Raw genomic sequence first — 20471 nt, forward strand, 5'->3', positions numbered from 1 at the left:
ATGGTGATCTGCAGGGAATGTAATATTATATAAGGAATCAGAAAATGGCGATCTGCACGGAATGTAATATTATTTAAGGAATCAGACAATGGCGATCTGCAGGGAATGTAATATTATTTAAGGAATCAGACAATGGCGATCTGCAGGGAATGTAATATTATATAAGGAATCAGACAATGGCGATCTGCAGGGAATGTAATATTATATAAGGAATCAGACAATGGCGATCTGCAGGGAATGTAATAATATATTATGTACAGTGTCATCTGGCCAAACAAAAACAGTAATACAGTATTCTGTAGTATAAAATTAAGATCACATTTTTGGTCCTCTTTTTCTATTCAGTTATAGTGACGTAGGCAACGTTATGCTCCAGTTTGGGCCGCGCAGCGGAATGTCCGTCCACGTGTTGAGGGCTTTGTGCGATCCCTCGCAGGCAATCAGACGCGGCGTCTCCTTGATAGCTGTCATGTAATCAATAACTGTAAAAAATATAAAAGAAAGAAAGAAATAGTCACAGGCAGAGTCCGGCGCTCCGTTATGTTGACTGATGTGAATTTAAGAAGCGAATCTCATTCTTTCAGTTTGTTTCCCTATTTACTGTCACATTCCGGCGCTGACACAGAAAAGCCATTAATAGTGGCGGTGATGAAGGGATCGCGCTGCCATTCACAAGCTGTAATTACACCTGCAATGAGTTGTCGATAGGCCGCACAGCAGTACAGCCCCTGTGTGTTATTTATCTGCAGGAACCTACCGCGCCTTAACCCCTTATTCCTCTGTAATCGCAGCGCTATGGAGCTGGCGCTGATATCTGTGCTGAATGTTAGTCCGCCATGGCACACACTGAGCAGGAGATGCCAGAGACGGGATTCCCATTACATAGGGCATTGTAGGGGCAAACATTCACACCGTCAGTACCATGTGCAGGCAGCACTTCCGGGCCGGGTACAGAACGTGTATGATTTCTGGTTGCAATACCAGGGCACTCATTGCTTACTGGCGGGGTACGGCTAGGCTATCTTTGGGGTATATAATCTACCAGAAGTCCTTGGCCAGGGATCATTGCTTTGCATCGAGCACCAAAGCTACATCAGGTTCCCGGCCTATTACTTGCCTCATACACTGGTAACCCCACAGTCACTGATTATAGGTGCTCTTGAGCGGGGGTAAGGGGAGTGTTAGTGCCGGGCCACACATATTGGTGCATCGGATCTTATTCAGTGGGACCTGCTGTGCCACAAGGAGCCTGCACGTAGGATCAGTATAAATATCGCCAATTCCTCAAAGTTTCAATAATGCGGATAAATTAGTAGCAGGTTCAACCATTCACATGGAAAAAAACAGCAAAAACGCAGCGCTACTACCACAATGAATAAATTAAATAAACCAAGGGTGAATAAGTAAATAAACCATTACTAATTGAGCAAGAATGATCGCCACTTAAATAACATACATATAATAACACATTAAAAAAAATATATGAGGATATAAAAGGCCTCACTTGCAGGTAGGAAAAACGATGGAGCTGTCAAATGGAAGTTTTAAGGCAGTCAGATGAACAAGGTAAGTGCACTGTACCTAAGACTGCTTGATAATGCTTCACTGCTGTGGATGGTAGGGGTGGACCCCAAAGATGAATTCCAGAGTCCTCTCTAGTGATGCGGTGTCCTAAAAAGATGCCGCTGGAGGGATTAGGAAACGGACAACCCCGATACTGGAACCTAGCGTCCTCTTTCAAGGGTGACTGTAGATGGATTGGGCCACCGGAGCATCACCACAAGATGGGGTGCCGCTATTAGGCCGCAGTGGGTCCTGGTTGCAAGGGGATGACTCGAATGAGGCAGTAAGCAAAACAATGGATGGGGATCAGATCCTTTCGTTGATATCCTGATTCTGGAGATGAGGCAATGGCACTAACGCGTTTCACTACCTACTGTACTTTAGCCTTTTCAAACATTCACGTCCATGTTGGATATTATTCCAATATAATAGAGATGGTGGTCACTTCTGCACACGGCATTGGACATACGCAGGGAAACACCGGAGCTTTTTCTGATTGTGAGCTCGGAAAATGAAGTTTGATCTTGTTTTTTGCAATTATGTTTCAAACAAATATTTGAATATTTTTTTTCAATGTTACAATATTAAGATAGCGTTTAAATATAAAAATACTAGTTACCGGCCCATCAACATGGCGGAACAACAACAGCTTGCAGACAATACAGAAGGGACGAAGAGGAAGGTGAGAAGCGGAAGTAGAAATGAAATAATCCCACCGTAGGAATTTATTTCTACATCCGGCATACAGTATATCATGACCGTAATGTCAGCGCCGGCGGCTGTGTGCGCCCATACAGGACAACACTTGACTTTCTTCATTGAGCAATTAAAAAAAACGAAACGGAATCTGCTGCGCTATATAAGAAACTGGAAATAAATAAATCTGGCGCCATCAAGTGGTCGCCAGCGTGCAAAACACATGAATCCCTCCCCACCTATAGAGGTGAGGAGCAGCGTTAGCCTTTTATTATAGGATATGGCTAAACATATATTTGAAACAAATACTTGAATGTTAAACAAAGAAAACAAAGTTCAGCAGACAAGTTTCAGGCATCTGTAATTATGACCAAGTTCTCCTCGTATTTACTATTCTCCAGCGCCAGACTGCCTTTCAGTTAAATCTTATTTCGTCGCTGACTTATACGGATAACCTTGATAACTTTGTTGAAGTCGTTGCTGTTGTTTTTTTATGACAGTATTTCATTTTTTTAGGCTATTTAAAGCAGTTTCCTCAGAGAAAACGGCATGGCTAATTACTGCGCTCCTGCAAAGCTGAAATCTTAAGCAGTATTTAGAAATGACAAGAGCGAGCTTGTAGAACTGTTTCCCATTACAGTATGTATGTTCTCATCGCAGAAACCAAATGAAATGTTTTATGATGACGTATGTATGTCGGAGAGGAAAGCCAGCTGCAGGGAAGCAGGATGCAGTTACAATAAAGGAACTATGCTCACGGTTATTTAACTATCGGCTAATTAAAAGAATGGTAATAGGTGCGGTGTAAAACACGGGGGTCTCTCTCCGAAACCGCGACACAGAGTTCCTTTAATATTATTGTTATTATTAGTCATCTTTTATATGAGGCGGCAACATATTCAACAACTCCCTGAACATACAATAAGTGAATGGAGACGACCACTTATACTGAGCACATATTAGTAAATGTCCCAGACAATAGCAGAAATGGGAGCTTGCAGTGTTTTGGAGAATGTTGCACACTAGTGCCTCGTACTGACACAGGGGAGATATACAGTACTGTCTTGGTGAGTGACAGCCATGCCAAGCCCAGGTGCTCAGGAGGGGGTGTGGCCAAGCAGTGGAGATGTGGCCAGCCCCCATCCTCAGTACATATGTTTTACTGTGCTGGGCTGGGGAGAGAGGTTGCTGCTGCAGTGTCCACTCTTTCCCTGCTACTGCTGTCTACAATGGGGTATGGGGGCAGTGGGACCTGGGACAAGAGACCCGGATCCGGGTTAAGAGCGCTCATCCCCATCTCTCTGCACCACTGGTGGGCAATAAAGTGGAAAGAGATAAAGTGACATCCAAACAGCTTCTAACAGCCATGGTGAGTGATAAAGTCAGTCAGCTCCTACCTGGTGGCTTGGTACTTCATTGTATTAAAAAAAACCTGTATTTCTCTCTGCATTATCATTCTTATATTTAGGGTGCGGGAGGGGTGGGGAGCACAGCGACTGAGGGTGGGTGCACTCTGATGTGTGTAATGGGGCCATCAAACGGTGGCCACTATCCCAGGTCCAATTTTCCATTGCAGAAAACGTTCTGCATTGGTGTCACTAATAAGCCCCCGTCTATGAGGACTTCATTATACACACAACTACGGTAGTTTTGTGTTTCATTAGAATAATCTGTCTGTAAGTCACTGGGGCCCTGGATGACCTGTATACAATCTGCCTGCACCTCATCTCCATAGAGTCCGCTAATGTCCTGTAATTATACTGCATGGGGTGGATTGGGCACATATAGGTTTAGACATATATTACGGTCATTTATCCATTAATTACCCATACTTACAATAGATTTTATTATGGGAGATTATTATTACCTATTATACTATAATTATACTGCTTGGAAAAAGGAACACATTAGGAATTGTATTTAGCAACAGATGTCTTCTACTGTAATGAATAAGCCCCAGATTTTTAGGATCTAAAAAACTAAAATTATTTTTTTTTCAATTCCGATTTTATAGGCTTTCAAAATCTCAGTTTGAGAATATACTGTATACATCGTAGGAAAATAAGACAAAACTATGCAACCTATCATTATGTTCGAAAAACATTTATTACAGATGTGCCGTGATGTCACTTACATCTTCCACGCCTTGTCCGACAGATGCTAAGAACTTATTGTAGCTTCGCAGGACAGGGCGTGGCTACATGGGAGGGGCTTGGCGAAGTTTGTAGCTCCAGGGCCCCGAGAAACCCTTGCTGTCCCAGGAGACTGTATGTCTGCAGTACCTTCTCCTACACTGGGACATTATCTGCAGCACCAGGCTCCTGTAACTGAGCAGGAGCTTGTACTTTGGGGTCACCCATCAGTGGGTGACACTTTGCAGCAAGGCTGTAACAGGACACAGCTGTATATATGAATTCCATATGAAAACGACACATTTCCACAGTGCATTTATACAGTTTCAACTTAAGTAACAGAATTAGGTCTTGTTAGGTTCTAATAGTCAAATAGGTCATTTTAGGTCCTGTAGAAATGAAGTATGTGGTTCCCGGTACATTAAACATAAAAGGAAATTTTCATTTTAAGTGTAATGGGAAAGGATAAGAATAGGTCAGAACCTAAGAATCCTGGGCATATTACTGTAACAGCCTGAGGTTTAAAGGGACACACCGTTATAAAACATTTGCCACACATAGAGGCGCTGAGGAGGGTAGAAAGTCACCTATCAGAGAGCAAAAGCCTACCTAAGGCCTGCAGCCGTACCTACAGCATGGCAAGGCTGCCTACCTTTCAGACGAAGACCAGAAAGCCCCCTGTATTCCAGAAACTTCCGCCAACTATGCCAGGACTCTCCCGGATCTAACAGAAGAGCAAATGTGTTCCATTTACAGCCTTTTGACAGCCATAGCCACATTACAAAGAGGGACAATCTTGCCCCATTTATCATGTAACCCACCCCCAATATATTATACAGACACATTATACTGACAAGGGGAAAAAAATGACTCCAATGGGGAAAAAGAAGCACACAATAGCCCACCCAGGGGGAAAAACACACACATTGGCTCCCACAGGAAAAAAAAACCACATACGGCTCTCACAGGGAAAAAACACACGTATTGGCCTAAACAAAAAAAATGAGTCCCCTAAATTGAATGATTGCTCTTGGAGTTTGCATTCCGGCGCAGCTTCAGAATGGAGTCTGGAAGGTGTTAGAATTAGCATTGACTGGTAACACGGATTAGACTTGTTATTTTTCATCATAATTTAGTCACCGGGTGGCGCTCTTTCCTTCACGAGCCTGTTTACGTCCTAGCCAAATCCGGCCAGATGAAGTATACCCATAGGTTTTAAAACTACAAAAATGAAATAAGACCGGTGCTTAAATGTTTAAATGTGTAATAGTTCATTCTTATGGCAGCTGTCTAATGAAATAGGTGAGTCATTTTACAGCCAATCTTGGCTTTGTGAAATACATATAACCCAACGAACAGCATTTAACATGACCCCGGGGGTTACGGATCCAGCGGATGTCAAGCAAAGTGCTTACCTTTTAGTCACAATCTAGTTAGTTATAGTTCACCGATAGCATCAACAGTGGAAAACGTTTTTTTTTTTATGTCTTTAAAGTTGATACGTGATAAGAGCTGAACTTTTAAAAAAATGCAGGAAAATAACAGTAAAGTTTAATGAAGCATTCCTCTGAAAGACTGACAAATCCCCAGCCAAAGTATTGATTCTGTAAGAATTTATTAAAGTACACTGCACACTCCGTGTCATTACAGCCCATGTCTGGCTGGGGGAATCATGTAAAATAGATGTTTAAATGAGTAGTAATTGGCAGACATAAAGTGGGTATCGATGTGTGTCGTGAAGGGTGAAATAGCACAGAATATAAATACACATAACACGCTGAACGGGGGGAAAAACATCACTTTCAAAATGTAAATCGGTTTTGGCTGTAAGTAAACTGTAAGCTCGGAAAACCACTTTTATCCTACAGACATATTATTTTCTCCCGCACGTTCCTCGCTCTCCCATTGTGATGGAAACGGTGCTCCTCGACAGACCTGGAGGTTAATTAAGATTTCAGTTAAAAAAATATAAAAAATAAAGTTATCGTTATAGCTCTTGGAGGGATTATACGATGGTTTGATCCTCTTTAGAGGTGCCTGATGAGTGTCCTCAAAAAAAGTTAGTTCAATGAAAATGAAAAACATAAACACCGGTTAAAGGTTATAAAAAGCTATAAAGAAAAATATATATACAAGTACAGAACATTGGATTTTGTTCAGGGGCAGATCCTCCCCTCGCTGCCCCTCTACAATTATTCTGGCACACTTTACCTTCTTTCCATCCCCGGCAATGGCATCCATTAGCACATGTCTAAAGCTGCCCACACACCTACAGATTGATTGTCAGATCTGGCTGGTTGGAACAAAAACATGGTTACGGATGACAGCAGATGACAGTTGACCATTTGCTTGGAAATGCTGGAAAACTGACAAACTGTCATTCAGATGTTACCAGTCAGATCTGACAATAAATCTGTAGGTGTATGGCCATCTTACTCTTGGAAGAACTTGTAGAGTTCTTATATAGATATTTATGTATAACATATGTAACAGTGACTGAGGGGAGAGATATATAATCATATGTGTTTATATGTAGCAGACGCGTTTCACCAGTATTAGTGTCTATTTTCAGAAGTGCGTGGTGACCGATTGCCAATGGGCATTGGTTATTCTGACCTCACAAGTCCTGGGCAACCTGCCTATATCTTTCTTAGGAGTCCATCTTAATCGATTTCCTTGATCTTCTGTATTCGCTTTCTGTTCTCATTTATCTTGTAGAACGGCCAGTGCAAGGCGTGTCGGCACCTTGGGCGAAACTTCAGCTTACTGCTAGAAACACCACCCACACATCAATACTGACTTTCAATAACCTCAGGTGAACGTGTGCAGGTGGCGTCTAAGAAGTTAAACATCTGCCGTTTGCAATAAGTTCAACAAGGATGCCTCTCTCAGAGACCCCCCCCCCCCCCGATAAGGCCAACCCTGTCTTCTAGCTAAGGAGTCATGACAATCATACTTTAGGGTGTACCCTTTAGGTGGGCTTTCATTCAGGGATCTACCCATGCCACTTACCCAAAAATATAATACACCCAAATTATGTTTGCAAATAGCATTACCACGTGGGTGGTAAGAACGGGAATCAGTAATGTTAATAGTTGACTAGAAACATAACAGAGATAGAAATTATATGACATTACTTTCTGGGAAACTGCGTCTGCAACATGAGTCACCAGACAATTCCTCCCAACCCCACAGAAACATTTCCCAGATATTGCAAGGGGTCTGACCAATCTTGTGCCACCTAAAAACACCTGTAGGCTACTTACAACAGTATGACCAATATCGTCCAGTGTGTATGCGCCTTTATCTGTACAGTACAGATTTCTGTTGTGTTGGAAAGGCGAATCAACGGCAATGCCAGAAAATTATTTCTTGGTATAAAAAAGGGGGGAAAAAATTACTTTCATGCAATTTCAATAATTTCACCATTTTCAATTTCAAAGACTTCACAAAGAAACCCAGGATGTCATTTGTGCGACTACTGCATAAACAATTACTGACATCAATGTCACATGGGCCCTTATTCTGATCGGTGCGGATATTCCCGAATTCTTACGGTGCGGTCCGCACGCCACGCTGTGCGGCAGCGTGCGGGCATAGTCCGTAGAAACGCCCACGTGTCCTCCGCATTCGGACGGACTCACTCTTTAAGAACAGGGCGTGTGTACGGACGACATACAAACCGTGCGTGTGCGGTGGAAACATACAGATTCTTGCACGGTCTTCCCGCACAAGCACGGTCTTACCGCGTCAGAACGTACGGGAAGCTGTCCGTACGCCCCGATGCGGAGTATTTACGCACAATCCAACACTTTTGTACTGAGTACACACAGCGATCACATGACCCACTTAGGCTATTAGGCAACCTCCTGAAAAAGGGATTGTTATCAATTTCAATCAATTAAATGCTCATCTATACTAACCCACATTCCTACTACATTTATGACACACATTAACCCTTACAGCATGTGACCCTAACATACATCTATATACACTATGTACATTTTGCTTATTTTAAACATTTTAAACAACTTACACATATACTTTAGCATGTTAGGAAAAAACACTGACAACTTAGAACTTTCAAAAAATATTTATTCACTAACAAACTGAAAATTAATTTTCCGCATCAATGATGCTTTCGATGAGGCTCGACATTTGCCGCATCAGGCCTCGTAGACGAAGGAGGGCCCCACGGCGACCCTCCTCTGCTTGGGCAGGCTCATCTGTGGAGGAAATTCAAATTTAAAAATGACTAATGATATTCATGCATACATTTAACATAGTCAAACCTACATTTTAAACATGCATTGTGACAGGTGTGTGTGTGTATATATATATATATATATATATATATATATATATATATATAAATTTATATATATAGATATATATATATATCTCTATATAAAGTCCGATGGATCGGCACTCGCCCCGCACAAAGCTTGATAATTGGCCCCGGGTGCCCTCTTGGATAGACCAGTAATGTAGACAGCGTAAAGATAGCGGCACTCTCGGGAAATAATCGACACGTACTCAGCAATTGCTTAACGTTTCAAATCTTATTAGGATTTTTCATCAGAAGCAACAAAGTAAGTGAAAAGACAGTTCTTAAATACCTGATCCAAAGATGTGCACAGCTGATCAATCTCGGCTCCTACTTCCGGCAGCGTCTGCACGTGTATCTCGGCATACACTGATGATGTCACTGACAATAGCTGGTTGCCAAGCAACGAGCTCACAGCGTCCTGTCATACCTGCGAGTTCCGTGTTGTCTATCGGATGCGTCTGCGCCGTAGGGGACAACAATTCATCCATACGCGCTGCTGGCATCTCTAGCACTTCACCGTTGCTAGGAGACTGGCACGCTGCGTGCTGTTTGGTGCCCGGCATCCGCAACGTCTAGTGACAATACCGTGGGCCGAGGCATGCTTACTCCCTTGATTAGTCAGTTGCCCAGAGATCAGTGTCTAGAAAAAATACATAAATAAATTACGTGCTCATATCAAAAAACGACATATGTCGACATGCATGTTGACATTTCCAAAAGAATTTAGAAAGCAGAATTTAAACATATGGGAATATATAGTGTCAACTAACGTGACGCTCCATAAGGATCAGCGCTACCAAAAAACGGGGAATTTACTCCTAAAAAATATTTAAGTTACACTATATAGAGCCACTCAATTTATCAATATGGCTCGCTATGTGGGTCTAGAAAAAACAGCTGAAGTTGAGTTGTTCGTTCAGTCCATGTGGACTGACAGTGTCCAATGTATATATCCATCGGGCTTCCCTTTGGAGAAGGGTCTTTGCCACCCCGTAGGTTAGGGGGAACACCATCGATGATTTTATATCGGATGGACGCTGGATTGTGCCTCAGTAGTCGGAAATGCCTGGCTACTGGTTGTTCTGTGTCCTTGCCTTCTATTGCTTGCCTGATGGCACTTCGATGTTGGGCCATCCTCTCCTTCAGTTTGCAGGTGGTTTTTGATATATAGGCAAGGCCACAAGGGCATTTGATCAAATATATAACGTGGGTGGAATTACAAGAGAACACTTGCTTGATCTTAAAAATTTTACCTGTCCGTGGGTGGGAGAATGTGTCACCTGTCTCTAGAAAGTTACAGGTGGCACACCCTAAACAACGGTAGTTGCCAGGTTTCTTAGTTAAAAAATGGGCTGGCTGTTCCTTCTTGGCTTTCAGAGGCCCTGTCTTAACTACCCAGTCTCTGATGCTTTTGTTTTTTCTATAGCAAGGCACTAGAGATGTATCCTTGAGCAGGGGAAGTTCAGGGTCTGTATTGACGATAGGCCATACTCTCTTTGCTTTGCCCATCACTTTTCTATTTGTGTCAGAAAAATCTGAAACGAAGATGATTTTATCATCCATCGATTTCTTGGGTTGGGTAACCCGAAAGTTCTCCTTGGGGATTTTCATCACTCGGTCGACGGCTTTGTCAATTATGGTTTTTTCATACCCTCGCTCGAGGAACCTTTTTGACATTTCTTTAATCTGTACCGCCTCATCTTCTACTTCGCTGCAGATTCTACGCACTCTACACAATTGGGAGAACGGCAACGACTGTTTGAGTGGTTCCGGATGAGAACTTGATGCCAGGAGTAGTGAGTTGCCATCGGTGGGCTTAGAGAATACTGTGGTGTTAATCAGACCCTCTTTGAGTCTGACAAGTACATCCAAGAATGCTATTTCAGCCTCATTATGGTTATAAGTGAACTTAATGTCACTGTCTTGGGTATTGATGAATTGCATGGTATTCTCAAATTCTTCTGCTGTGCCCCTCCATATGACAAACACGTCGTCAATATAGCGTTTAAAAAAGACACATTTAGAGGTGAAGACTGCATTGCCAAAGAATAGGTCTCGTTCAAGCTGAAACATGAAGCAGTTAGCGTATGTTGGAGCTACGCAAGCCCCCATCGCTACTCCCTTTGTTTGAATAAAAAATTCTTCTTGAAAGATAAAATAATTTCTGATCAAAACAAGTTCAAGCAGTTTAAGGAAGAGGTCCACATGCGGGCCTTGGTAGAGAGGGTTATCCGTGATGAGTCTTCTTGTTGCAGCAATACCCCTTTCATGGGGTATACTCGTGTATAGACTCACGATATCGATTGTGCAGAGTAGATAATGCCCCTCAGTGAGATTCATCTTGGTTAGTTCATTTAAGAACATCGTTGTGTCCCGTAAATATGTGTCTTCTACCTGGATGACCGGCTGAAGATATGTATCCAGGTATTTTGAGATATCATACATCAGTGACCCACGCCCCGAGATGATGGGCCTCCCGGGGGGGGGGTTTAAGCACTTATGTATCTTTGGTATAAGGTACAGGACTGGTACCAATGGTGTCCGGTTAATCAGGGAAGAGTACATTTTCTTAGTAATGTGTCCACATTCGAGCGCCTCTTGCAAGATACAATCCAACTCATTGATGAATTGGTTTGTTGGGTCCTGTCCCAATCTGCGATATATCGAGATATCATCCAGTTGTTTAGATGCCTCGGCCAGATAGTCACTTGTGTTTAGGATAACTATCCCGCCCCCCTTATCCGCAGGGCGGATAGTTATCTCTTCTCGTTTAGAGAGTGTGACCAATGCTTTTCTTTCTCTGGTGGACAAGTTGTTATGCATGCCTGGTTTCTTGATAGGCATTTTATCTATGGCATTTGCCATAGAAGAGGAGAATGCTCGGATGGTTGTGCTGTTTGATGGGGGATCGAATAGCACACGGGACTTGAGAGGGGGACGGATGACATCACTGGTGTTGGGCATTAAATTATCTTGATTGCCAAAAAAATCTTTCAATCTTAATTGGCGATTGAATCTGCTTAAGTCTACTCGGTTGGAGAATGAGTCATATGTGCCCGTGGGTACAAAGCCCAAACCCCTTTCCAACACGGAATTCTCATCTGGAGAGAGTGGATAATCCGAAATGTTAAATATTACTTTCCGGCTCTTTTGTTTGCCTTGAGTTTTTGCAATGCGGCGGCTTTGTCCCGCTCTTCTTGTATGGGGTCTACCAGGGTACCGCCTTTCGCCCTGGTAGAGATCCCTAAAGGGGGTCTCGTCTGGCCTGTAGTGGATGTACCAGGTCGGTTATCCCCTTCACTGTTTGAAGAAGCGTTATCTGATGTTTCTGTATCCAGTGGGAATCTTCTATTAGTCCTCTGCCGGAATCGCATCTGTTTATAGTTGCGTGGTGCACCACTGGTCCAGTGGTAGACTTTTTTCTCCTCATAATCCCTGTTGACCATCATTAACTTCTTTTTCTTGAAGGTAATGAGCTCATTACGGTATTTCAGTACTTGGGTCTCAAGTTTTTCCAGCCAGTTTTCAGCTGGTTGTTGTTCCAGGCATTTCAGATGTATAGCCTCGTACGCAGAGATTTTGTCACGGGTGATTTTGCACTCCCGGGTCGATTCTTCGACCACCAACAGGATTAAGTCGAATGAAGCCCGGTTTAAAATAGCTGCCCACTTCCTACAAAACTCCGCATTATTGCGGCCTATTGTAGGGGCATTCTTAATGCGAAACCCCCGAGGGATTTTTTTCTGTATATAGTACTCGGAAAGGGTTATGCTGTGGAGGTCAAAGTCCGTCTCGTGTTTTCTGAGGCGTAGTAGGTTCTGGAATATGTGTTGTGCAGAGACATCTGCTGTCAGCAAACACTTGTCCTTTCTTAGGATTCTTTCCACCTCAGTTTCTGAGAACAAAAACGTGTCGCCAGTTGGTAGGTCGACATCCAACATCCCCAGTGTTGCACCAGTCTCTTGGGAAGACATGTCGATCACTATGTCGTTACTGATTCACCTCGTGAAGAAAGACAAAGACGGTGCACAAAGACTTGGGATCTGATAAATCCAAATGAGGGGTGCCATAAAAGTGTGTTGTTCCACTTGTAGTATAAAGTCCGATGGATCGGCACTCGCCCCGCACAAAGCTTGATAATTGGCCCCGGGTGCCCTCTTGGATAGACCAGTAATGTAGACAGCGTAAAGATAGCGGCACTCTCGGGAAATAATCGACACGTACTCAGCAATTGCTTAACGTTTCAAATCTTATTAGGATTTTTCATCAGAAGCAACAAAGTAAGTGAAAAGACAGTTCTTAAATACCTGATCCAAAGATGTGCACAGCTGATCAATCTCGGCTCCTACTTCCGGCAGCGTCTGCACGTGTATCTCGGCATACACTGATGATGTCACTGACAATAGCTGGTTGCCAAGCAACGAGCTCACAGCGTCCTGTCATACCTGCGAGTTCCGTGTTGTCTATCGGATGCGTCTGCGCCGTAGGGGACAACAATTCATCCATACGCGCTGCTGGCATCTCTAGCACTTCACCGTTGCTAGGAGACTGGCACGCTGCGTGCTGTTTGGTGCCCGGCATCCGCAACGTCTAGTGACAATACCGTGGGCCGAGGCATGCTTACTCCCTTGATTAGTCAGTTGCCCAGAGATCAGTGTCTAGAAAAAATACATAAATAAATTACGTGCTCATATCAAAAAACGACATATGTCGACATGCATGTTGACATTTCCAAAAGAATTTAGAAAGCAGAATTTAAACATATGGGAATATATAGTGTCAACTAACGTGACGCTCCATAAGGATCAGCGCTACCAAAAAACGGGGAATTTACTCCTAAAAAATATTTAAGTTACACTATATAGAGCCACTCAATTTATCAATATGGCTCGCTATGTGGGTCTAGAAAAAACAGCTGAAGTTGAGTTGTTCGTTCAGTCCATGTGGACTGACAGTGTCCAATGTATATACGACACAAATAGAAAAGTGATGGGCAAAGCAAAGAGAGTATGGCCTATCGTCAATACAGACCCTGAACTTCCCCTGCTCAAGGATACATCTCTAGTGCCTTGCTATAGAAAAAACAAAAGCATCAGAGACTGGGTAGTTAAGACAGGGCCTCTGAAAGCCAAGAAGGAACAGCCAGCCCATTTTTTAACTAAGAAACCTGGCAACTACCGTTGTTTAGGGTGTGCCACCTGTAACTTTCTAGAGACAGGTGACACATTCTCCCACCCACGGACAGGTAAAATTTTTAAGATCAAGCAAGTGTTCTCTTGTAATTTCACCCACGTTATATATTTGATCAAATGCCCTTGTGGCCTTGCCTATGTGGGCAAAACCACCTGCAAACTGAAGGAGAGGATGGCCCAACATCGAAGTGCCATCAGGCAAGCAATAGAAGGCAAGGACACAGAACAACCAGTAGCCAGGCATTTCCGACTACTGAGGCACAATCCAGCGTCCATCCGATATAAAATCATCGATGGTGTTCCCCCTAACCTACGGGGTGGCAACCGGGCAAAGACCCTTCTCCAAAGGGAAGCCCGATGGATATATACATTGGACACTGTCAGTCCACATGGACTGAACGAACAACTCAACTTCAGCTGTTTTTTCTAGACCCACATAGCGAGCCATATTGATAAATTGAGTGGCTCTATATAGTGTAACTTAAATATTTTTTAGGAGTAAATTCCCCGTTTTTTGGTAGCGCTGATCCTTATGGAGCGTCACGTTAGTTGACACTATATATTCCCATATGTTTAAATTCTGCTTTCTAAATTCTTTTGGAAATGTCAACATGCATGTCGACATATGTCGTTTTTTGATATGAGCACGTAATTTATTTATGTATTTTTTCTAGACACTGATCTCTGGGCAACTGACTAATCAAGGGAGTAAGCATGCCTCGGCCCACGGTATTGTCACTAGACGTTGCGGATGCCGGGCACCAAACAGCACGCAGCGTGCCAGTCTCCTAGCAACGGTGAAGTGCTAGAGATGCCAGCAGCGCGTATGGATGAATTGTTGTCCCCTACGGCGCAGACGCATCCGATAGACAACACGGAACTCGCAGGTATGACAGGACGCTGTGAGCTCGTTGCTTGGCAACCAGCTATTGTCAGTGACATCATCAGTGTATGCCGAGATACACGTGCAGACGCTGCCGGAAGTAGGAGCCGAGATTGATCAGCTGTGCACATCTTTGGATCAGGTATTTAAGAACTGTCTTTTTACTTACTTTGTTGCTTCTGATGAAAAATCCTAATAAGATTTGAAACGTTAAGCAATTGCTGAGTACGTGTCGATTATTTCCCGAGAGTGCCGCTATATTTACGCTGTCTATATCTCTATATATAAATATATATATATATATATACACACATATCTAACTATATATATGAGACATACACCTATACATACATGCATACATACTACATGGAAAGCCTGATTTTGGCCCTCTACCCTTTACTCTGTAGAACACCTCACAGTCATACTGCTCCTTCTCAATCCAAACCCACCCATGACTAAGCTCTGAGAAGCATGCCACGCGCTGCACCAATCACAATTCTGCAAACAAAGTTCAGTGTCTGTTATATGATGGAGCCTGGCAGGGGAGTTACCCAACTCTCAGGAATGCTCAGTACATTTGTGCAATCAAGCATGGCTTGGCTGCTGATGGTCTGCTCCAGAAATCATTGTCAGAATGCCAGTTAGGGGAAGCTGCAGCACTAACCCACTCACATGCTCAAAAGCATTACTAAGACCAAATACACACACAATTATGGTGCAAAACATACATGCAGACCGCAGGGGGTGGTTAGCTAGAGGAGGGCCCAGGGGCACTGACCACTTGTTACTCCAGTCTAAGCCACGCCTGTCCATACTCCATTTAGGCCATACTGAATCTAGTTTACAAAGATCATTCACCAGTAAACTCTACTCACCTATATGAGCCTACAGATTGTATGCAACCAGCAGGGACATGTAACCCTTACATGAGCAAGTCATCACTTTCTTCCTGGATACAGATTAACTACACAGGTTCAGTGGCACTTCAATTCGACCTGAAAGCCATCCGCACAACCTGTGTCATTAATATGTGTCCAGGATGAAAGGGATGGTTTGGCCACCCTATCTAACCCCAAAGTGTGTCTGTTGCTACCCAATTTGTTGTTTGCCTTTATAGTATTTTCAAACACATTTGAATCAACAGTGCTACATATCAAATAGTGGATGACAAAAGGAATAACGAATCTTTATGTATACATACCACTTTCGGCCGCCTGCTCCACCTCACAGGCCTCCTCATCCTCCCCCTCTTCCTGGGCCTCCTCGGCTGGCACGACCTCCTCCTCGGCTGCCACCTCGTGGTCGAAAGCCACCACCTCTGCCTCCACTGGCCACACAGCCTCCTCCACTCCATCACTTTCCTCCGCCACCCCTTCTTCATTATCTTCCTCCTCGCCCATAGCTGGCTCCGCCTCCTCCTGGGCCTGGGGCGCCTCTGCCTCCTCCGGGGCCTGGCCCGCCTCTGCCTCCTCCCGGGCCTGCCTTGCTCGTGCACGTGCTGTGTTTGGGAAAAATCAAAAAAGTGCCAATTAGTGGTAATTTGTATTAAGCCTTATCAACCTATAAATGCAAAGGTTAGAAGTACTGATAATTGTACAGGCAAACAGCTCCTCAGTGGCCTTTACAAAACACAGCCTGTAACATGGCAGGTATGCTGTGACATTTGGCCCATTGTAAGCATCACAAGCATTAATCCTCCCCAATAACATATTTTATGACCATTACAGGGTGTCAAACAGGAAGTAGCACTCATATATTGTATGGCATGTTTAACTCATGATCAGGCTGCTGACCTTAGTGGATTAAATAATGTCAGGTAAGCAATCATGTCCAAATCCACATTTACTGTTTAAATACTCACATCTAGCAATGCTGGCCCTTATTGATTGAAGCCTCTCTGGCTCCCTGCGCCGGAGGTCGGACCACCGCCGCTCCAGCTGAGCGATGGTCCGCCGCACCTGGGTGCGTGCGTATATCCGGCGGCGGGCCACCGCATAGGCAGAGCGTTTCTGCCTGTTCGTTATAAAGGGGCCCGCCCGCCCCAGCCTGGTCTCCATAACGGAGACCAGTGTCCTCAGCTCTGCTGGCGAAAAAGGTGCTGCTCTGCCATAAGCCGCCATCTTAGCAATGGCACAAATCAAACAATCATGTGCTGTCATTGGTTGATCAGAGTGATATTTGGTATTAACTTTATTGTTCATTTTTACACTAACAGCGTGTATGCGCCCGAACATACGGCTAACCCATTGCATCGCACACCCATCCTAAACAGTGTAAAATAAGATGGAAACACATTCTATCTAATCTATAACATTCACCAAACATGGGTATAAGCAACAGGTGAAATAGTGTGCATCACTAGACACTTACACCTAACTCCACAAGGTACTAAACAGCTAATTTATAATGAAAGCTATGCAGCAGAAACATAGCAAATAGTGGCAGACCTTTTCCCAAAATTAGGCCATGCTGCCATGTGTACACTTACCTTCTACTGGGCCATACTACAGAGGTGGAATGAAAAGTAGCTAGCATCTAACCTGAATTTGGAGTGCTTTCACATGTGATTTGGATGCTAGCACTGATTACTTGTGGCTAAGTGGTGGACTGGATTGACATATGGAATGGGTAGTGTCAGTTGTACTACATAGCAAACAAGTGCACAGTACTGAAGTACATTCAAATATACATTTCATGTCTGACCTCAGTTTTATTTGGTCATTGGTGTAGGAATCTGCATGTAGCTAATAAATCAGACTTACTGAGTTTGCCAGGTTTTTTGGAAATATTTTTCAACATCAAGGGGCGGGCCGTATGCGCCGCACGGTTGACGCTGGCATACGGGACGCGGCCGTACGGAACGCAGGTTGCAGCTGATTAACGCCAATTACAGAAATAGTATTTAAAGTTGTCATAGAAAGGCAAACACTTGTTGCAAACATGGCTGGCTCAGAGTCAGAGGAAGACCAGGTGGTGCAGAATCTCTTGTCCCGCATGGAGGCCAACACCACCTATGTCCCCCTCAACCCAGAGCACCCAGATGGCCCATCAACATCAGGCCAATCAGCAGCTGGCCCATCCTCAGCATCAGCAGAATCATTGGGAACACAGCAGGTGGCTTCCCAACAGAGTAGCCAGCCCAGCACTTCAAGTACAGCAACCGGTGGACGTGGCCGTGGCAGTGGCAGTGCCCGTGGCCGCAGTGGGGCAACAGAGGAACCAACCACAAGAAACATGGCATATGAACCGCGGGAGCTTGACATCCTGGTGACCCGGGCACGTGATTTAATAGAGTGCCCAGCGGTGAAGTTGACACACACAAGGAGATGGAAGATCTGGGAGGAGATAACGGCGGAGATTAATGCAGTGGCTCCACAAGTTCGTCAGACGGAGCACGTTAAGAAGAGGCAAGTACATGTGTGTTACATTTGAGTAGTACAAGTCCAGTAATGTTTACATTCAATATTAGATGGAGTTGGGCAATGGGTGTTCACGTTGCTTGGAGGCACAGACATGTTGGCCATGACATTGAATTGATAGTTATTGGAGGGTGACTGTTTTTGTATCTTCTAAGGGTTGGTTTTAAAAATGAATATAATGTAAGTTTGGTGTCAGTAGGCACATGTTGTATTATGTTTCATATTGCAATGGGTGCTACAGCAAACATGAGGAGTTACATGTATTAATATGTACACTTTGATTGCAGGTGGCACGACTTCAAAGGCAACCTCAAGAAGAAATTGACCGAGCGGTGGCAACACAGCCACACCTCTGGGGCTGGCCCCATGCCTGCCAAGCTGAAGCTCACCCCCCTGGAAGAGATTGCACAGTGCTGCATAGCAGTGGAGGAGGTCCGGGGGGTGAGCACCATAGACAGCGAGTCCCCAGCGGAAGTGATGGCTTCTACGCTTGAAGGTAATTATTTGCCAGGCCATAAGTAGATGTTTTGCATTTTGCATGGAATGTGTGGTAATTGGTATTTTCTCCTACAACAGCATCCCCACCGCTTGGTCAAGAATCTCTTGAGGAGGTTGTGGAGTCTGTGCCACCTGGCCCCAGTAGCAGGCCCGTGCAGCAGCAGGCGGCAATGTCCACGGCTGAATTGGCCACGTGGGGGCATGTGCTGGATAGTATTGTGCAGCAGGGAGACTCTGCATCAGAGCGGATGCGTAGGGCCGAGGAGGTGCTGCAGGGTTTGACCACCAGCCAGCAGAGTATCGCTGGGAGCCTGCAGGCTATGGCTGTCACCCAGCAATCCATTGCTGCTAGCCTGCAGGTGCTGGCTGATCAAGCCCTGCGGCAAAATGACCTCCTCCTCCGCCATAATGAGCTTATGGTGGCGCTAGTTAACAGCAATAGGGTCCTGATAGCATCCGTTTCTGGTGCATTACCAACATCATCACTCCCTGCTGCCAGAGGGGGAAGAACAGGCCCCCCCTCCCCAGCATGTGCTCCACGTGACCCTCCATCTGAGCGTGGCCGTGGGCGAGGCCGAAGATCTGCTGCACGTGGCAAGGAGCCTGCCAGGGGCAAACGTGCTCGCAAATGAACTTGTGTCCCCAATAATCTCCACCGTTATGTCTTCCCAAATCTTCCATTGAGCTGTGTGTGTCAGCATACTGTGTCAAAATCCGTGCCGAGGGTCACCACATTTGCCCGCGGTTCAAATGTCATGTTTGGTTCCCCTGTTGCCCTGTTTCGGCTACCATTACTGTGTGCTGTACTTGAAGTGTTGGTGCTGTACTTTTGTTGTGAAGCCACCTGATGTGTTCCTAATGATTCTGCTGTGGCTATTTATTCTATATTATTTCCTTTTATTCCTGTTATGGTACCATTTTATTTTGGATGTTTTTGAAATTTTTCCCAAAGTTTCTTTAATAAATGTAATTTTGGCCCCACAAATGTCTATATTCATTGATACATGCAGAAGTGCCATGTGTATTAGTATTATTAATATTAAGTTGTGTTGATTATTTGCAGTGTAAAAGTGTGTGACAAGTGCAGCATGTAATGTTCCCTTTAAGCTGCAATGCTTCCAATTGTAGCAGTGAGAAGCGTGTAATTAACAAGTAATGGGTAAAGTATGTGATTGTATTGGGTTCAGGTGACATTGGTTGAGGTGCGTCCGTCCTGATTAGGCGTTCCGATTGCCTAGCGCATGACCGAGTGGTGTCCGCAAAGCAATAGTAGCCTTTTGGACACCGCACATTTCTACCCTTTTTGTTCGCGTGCATTCGGCGTGCTGTCCGAATGCACGCCTACCAAAATATGTGTACTCCCCCGTGTCCGCCCATGTTTCCGCCCAGTTTAGCCCACTTTGAAACTACGCCCCTGTGTCATTCCGCATGACGCCCATAACACACCCATATTGCCCGAGTGATTGCGGTGCACATTTCTGTACGGTATTAATGAGAACAAGTACGGAGACCATGCGTGGCACATGTGCGTCGCGTTCTCCACGCATGCGCAGACGGCTAAAAAACGCCATCCGAAAGAATTCGGAAAAGTACGCACCGATCAGAATAAGGGCCATTATGATCAGCTCAGAAGGTGCAAAAATAGGCTAAGCGCAAAACCCTCAAAGGGGTTAATCCAACCCATACTGGAAGTATAAAGGTAGATTTTTTAGGGATGGTTCAAACAGACAAAATACTACAGCTCGTACCTGTTACAGC

At 44.5% G+C, this 20471-nt stretch overlaps 1 protein-coding gene and 1 long non-coding RNA gene across 2 annotated transcripts in view; both read right to left on the bottom strand.

Annotated features, from left to right (window-relative positions):
- Positions 1-277: 277 nt before the first annotated feature.
- LOC146027223 (uncharacterized) overlaps positions 278-20471 on the bottom strand; it is a 74860-nt gene continuing 54666 nt past the window's right edge. The window contains exon 3 of the long non-coding RNA XR_014454718.1: positions 278-482. This is a non-coding gene — a long non-coding RNA (uncharacterized LOC146027223). The remainder of the gene's footprint in view (positions 483-20471) is intronic.
- Positions 8497-16284, bottom strand: LOC146027221 (uncharacterized). Its single transcript, XM_083158177.1, has 2 exons — positions 15998-16284; positions 8497-8617 (listed from the first exon to the last, which is right to left on the bottom strand). Exons 1-2 carry the CDS (start codon positions 16194-16196, stop codon positions 8508-8510), a joined length of 309 nt encoding a protein of 102 aa, XP_083014303.1. The 5' UTR covers positions 16197-16284; the 3' UTR covers positions 8497-8507.

This window comes from Crinia signifera, chromosome 8, assembly GCF_055691185.1.
Source record: "Crinia signifera chromosome 8, ASM5569118v1, whole genome shotgun sequence".
Taxonomy (NCBI): domain Eukaryota; kingdom Metazoa; phylum Chordata; class Amphibia; order Anura; family Myobatrachidae; genus Crinia; species Crinia signifera.

Excerpts from the sequence above, each read along its gene's own strand:
- LOC146027221 (XM_083158177.1), bottom strand. The coding sequence starts at position 16,196 with ATGGGCGAGGAGGAAGATAATGAAGAAGGGGTGGCGGAGGAAAGTGAT. Across the intron at positions 8,618-15,997 it reads GGAGCAGGCGGCCGAAAGTG|ATGAGCCTGCCCAAGCAGAG; the intron begins GTATGTATACAT and ends TTTCCTCCACAG.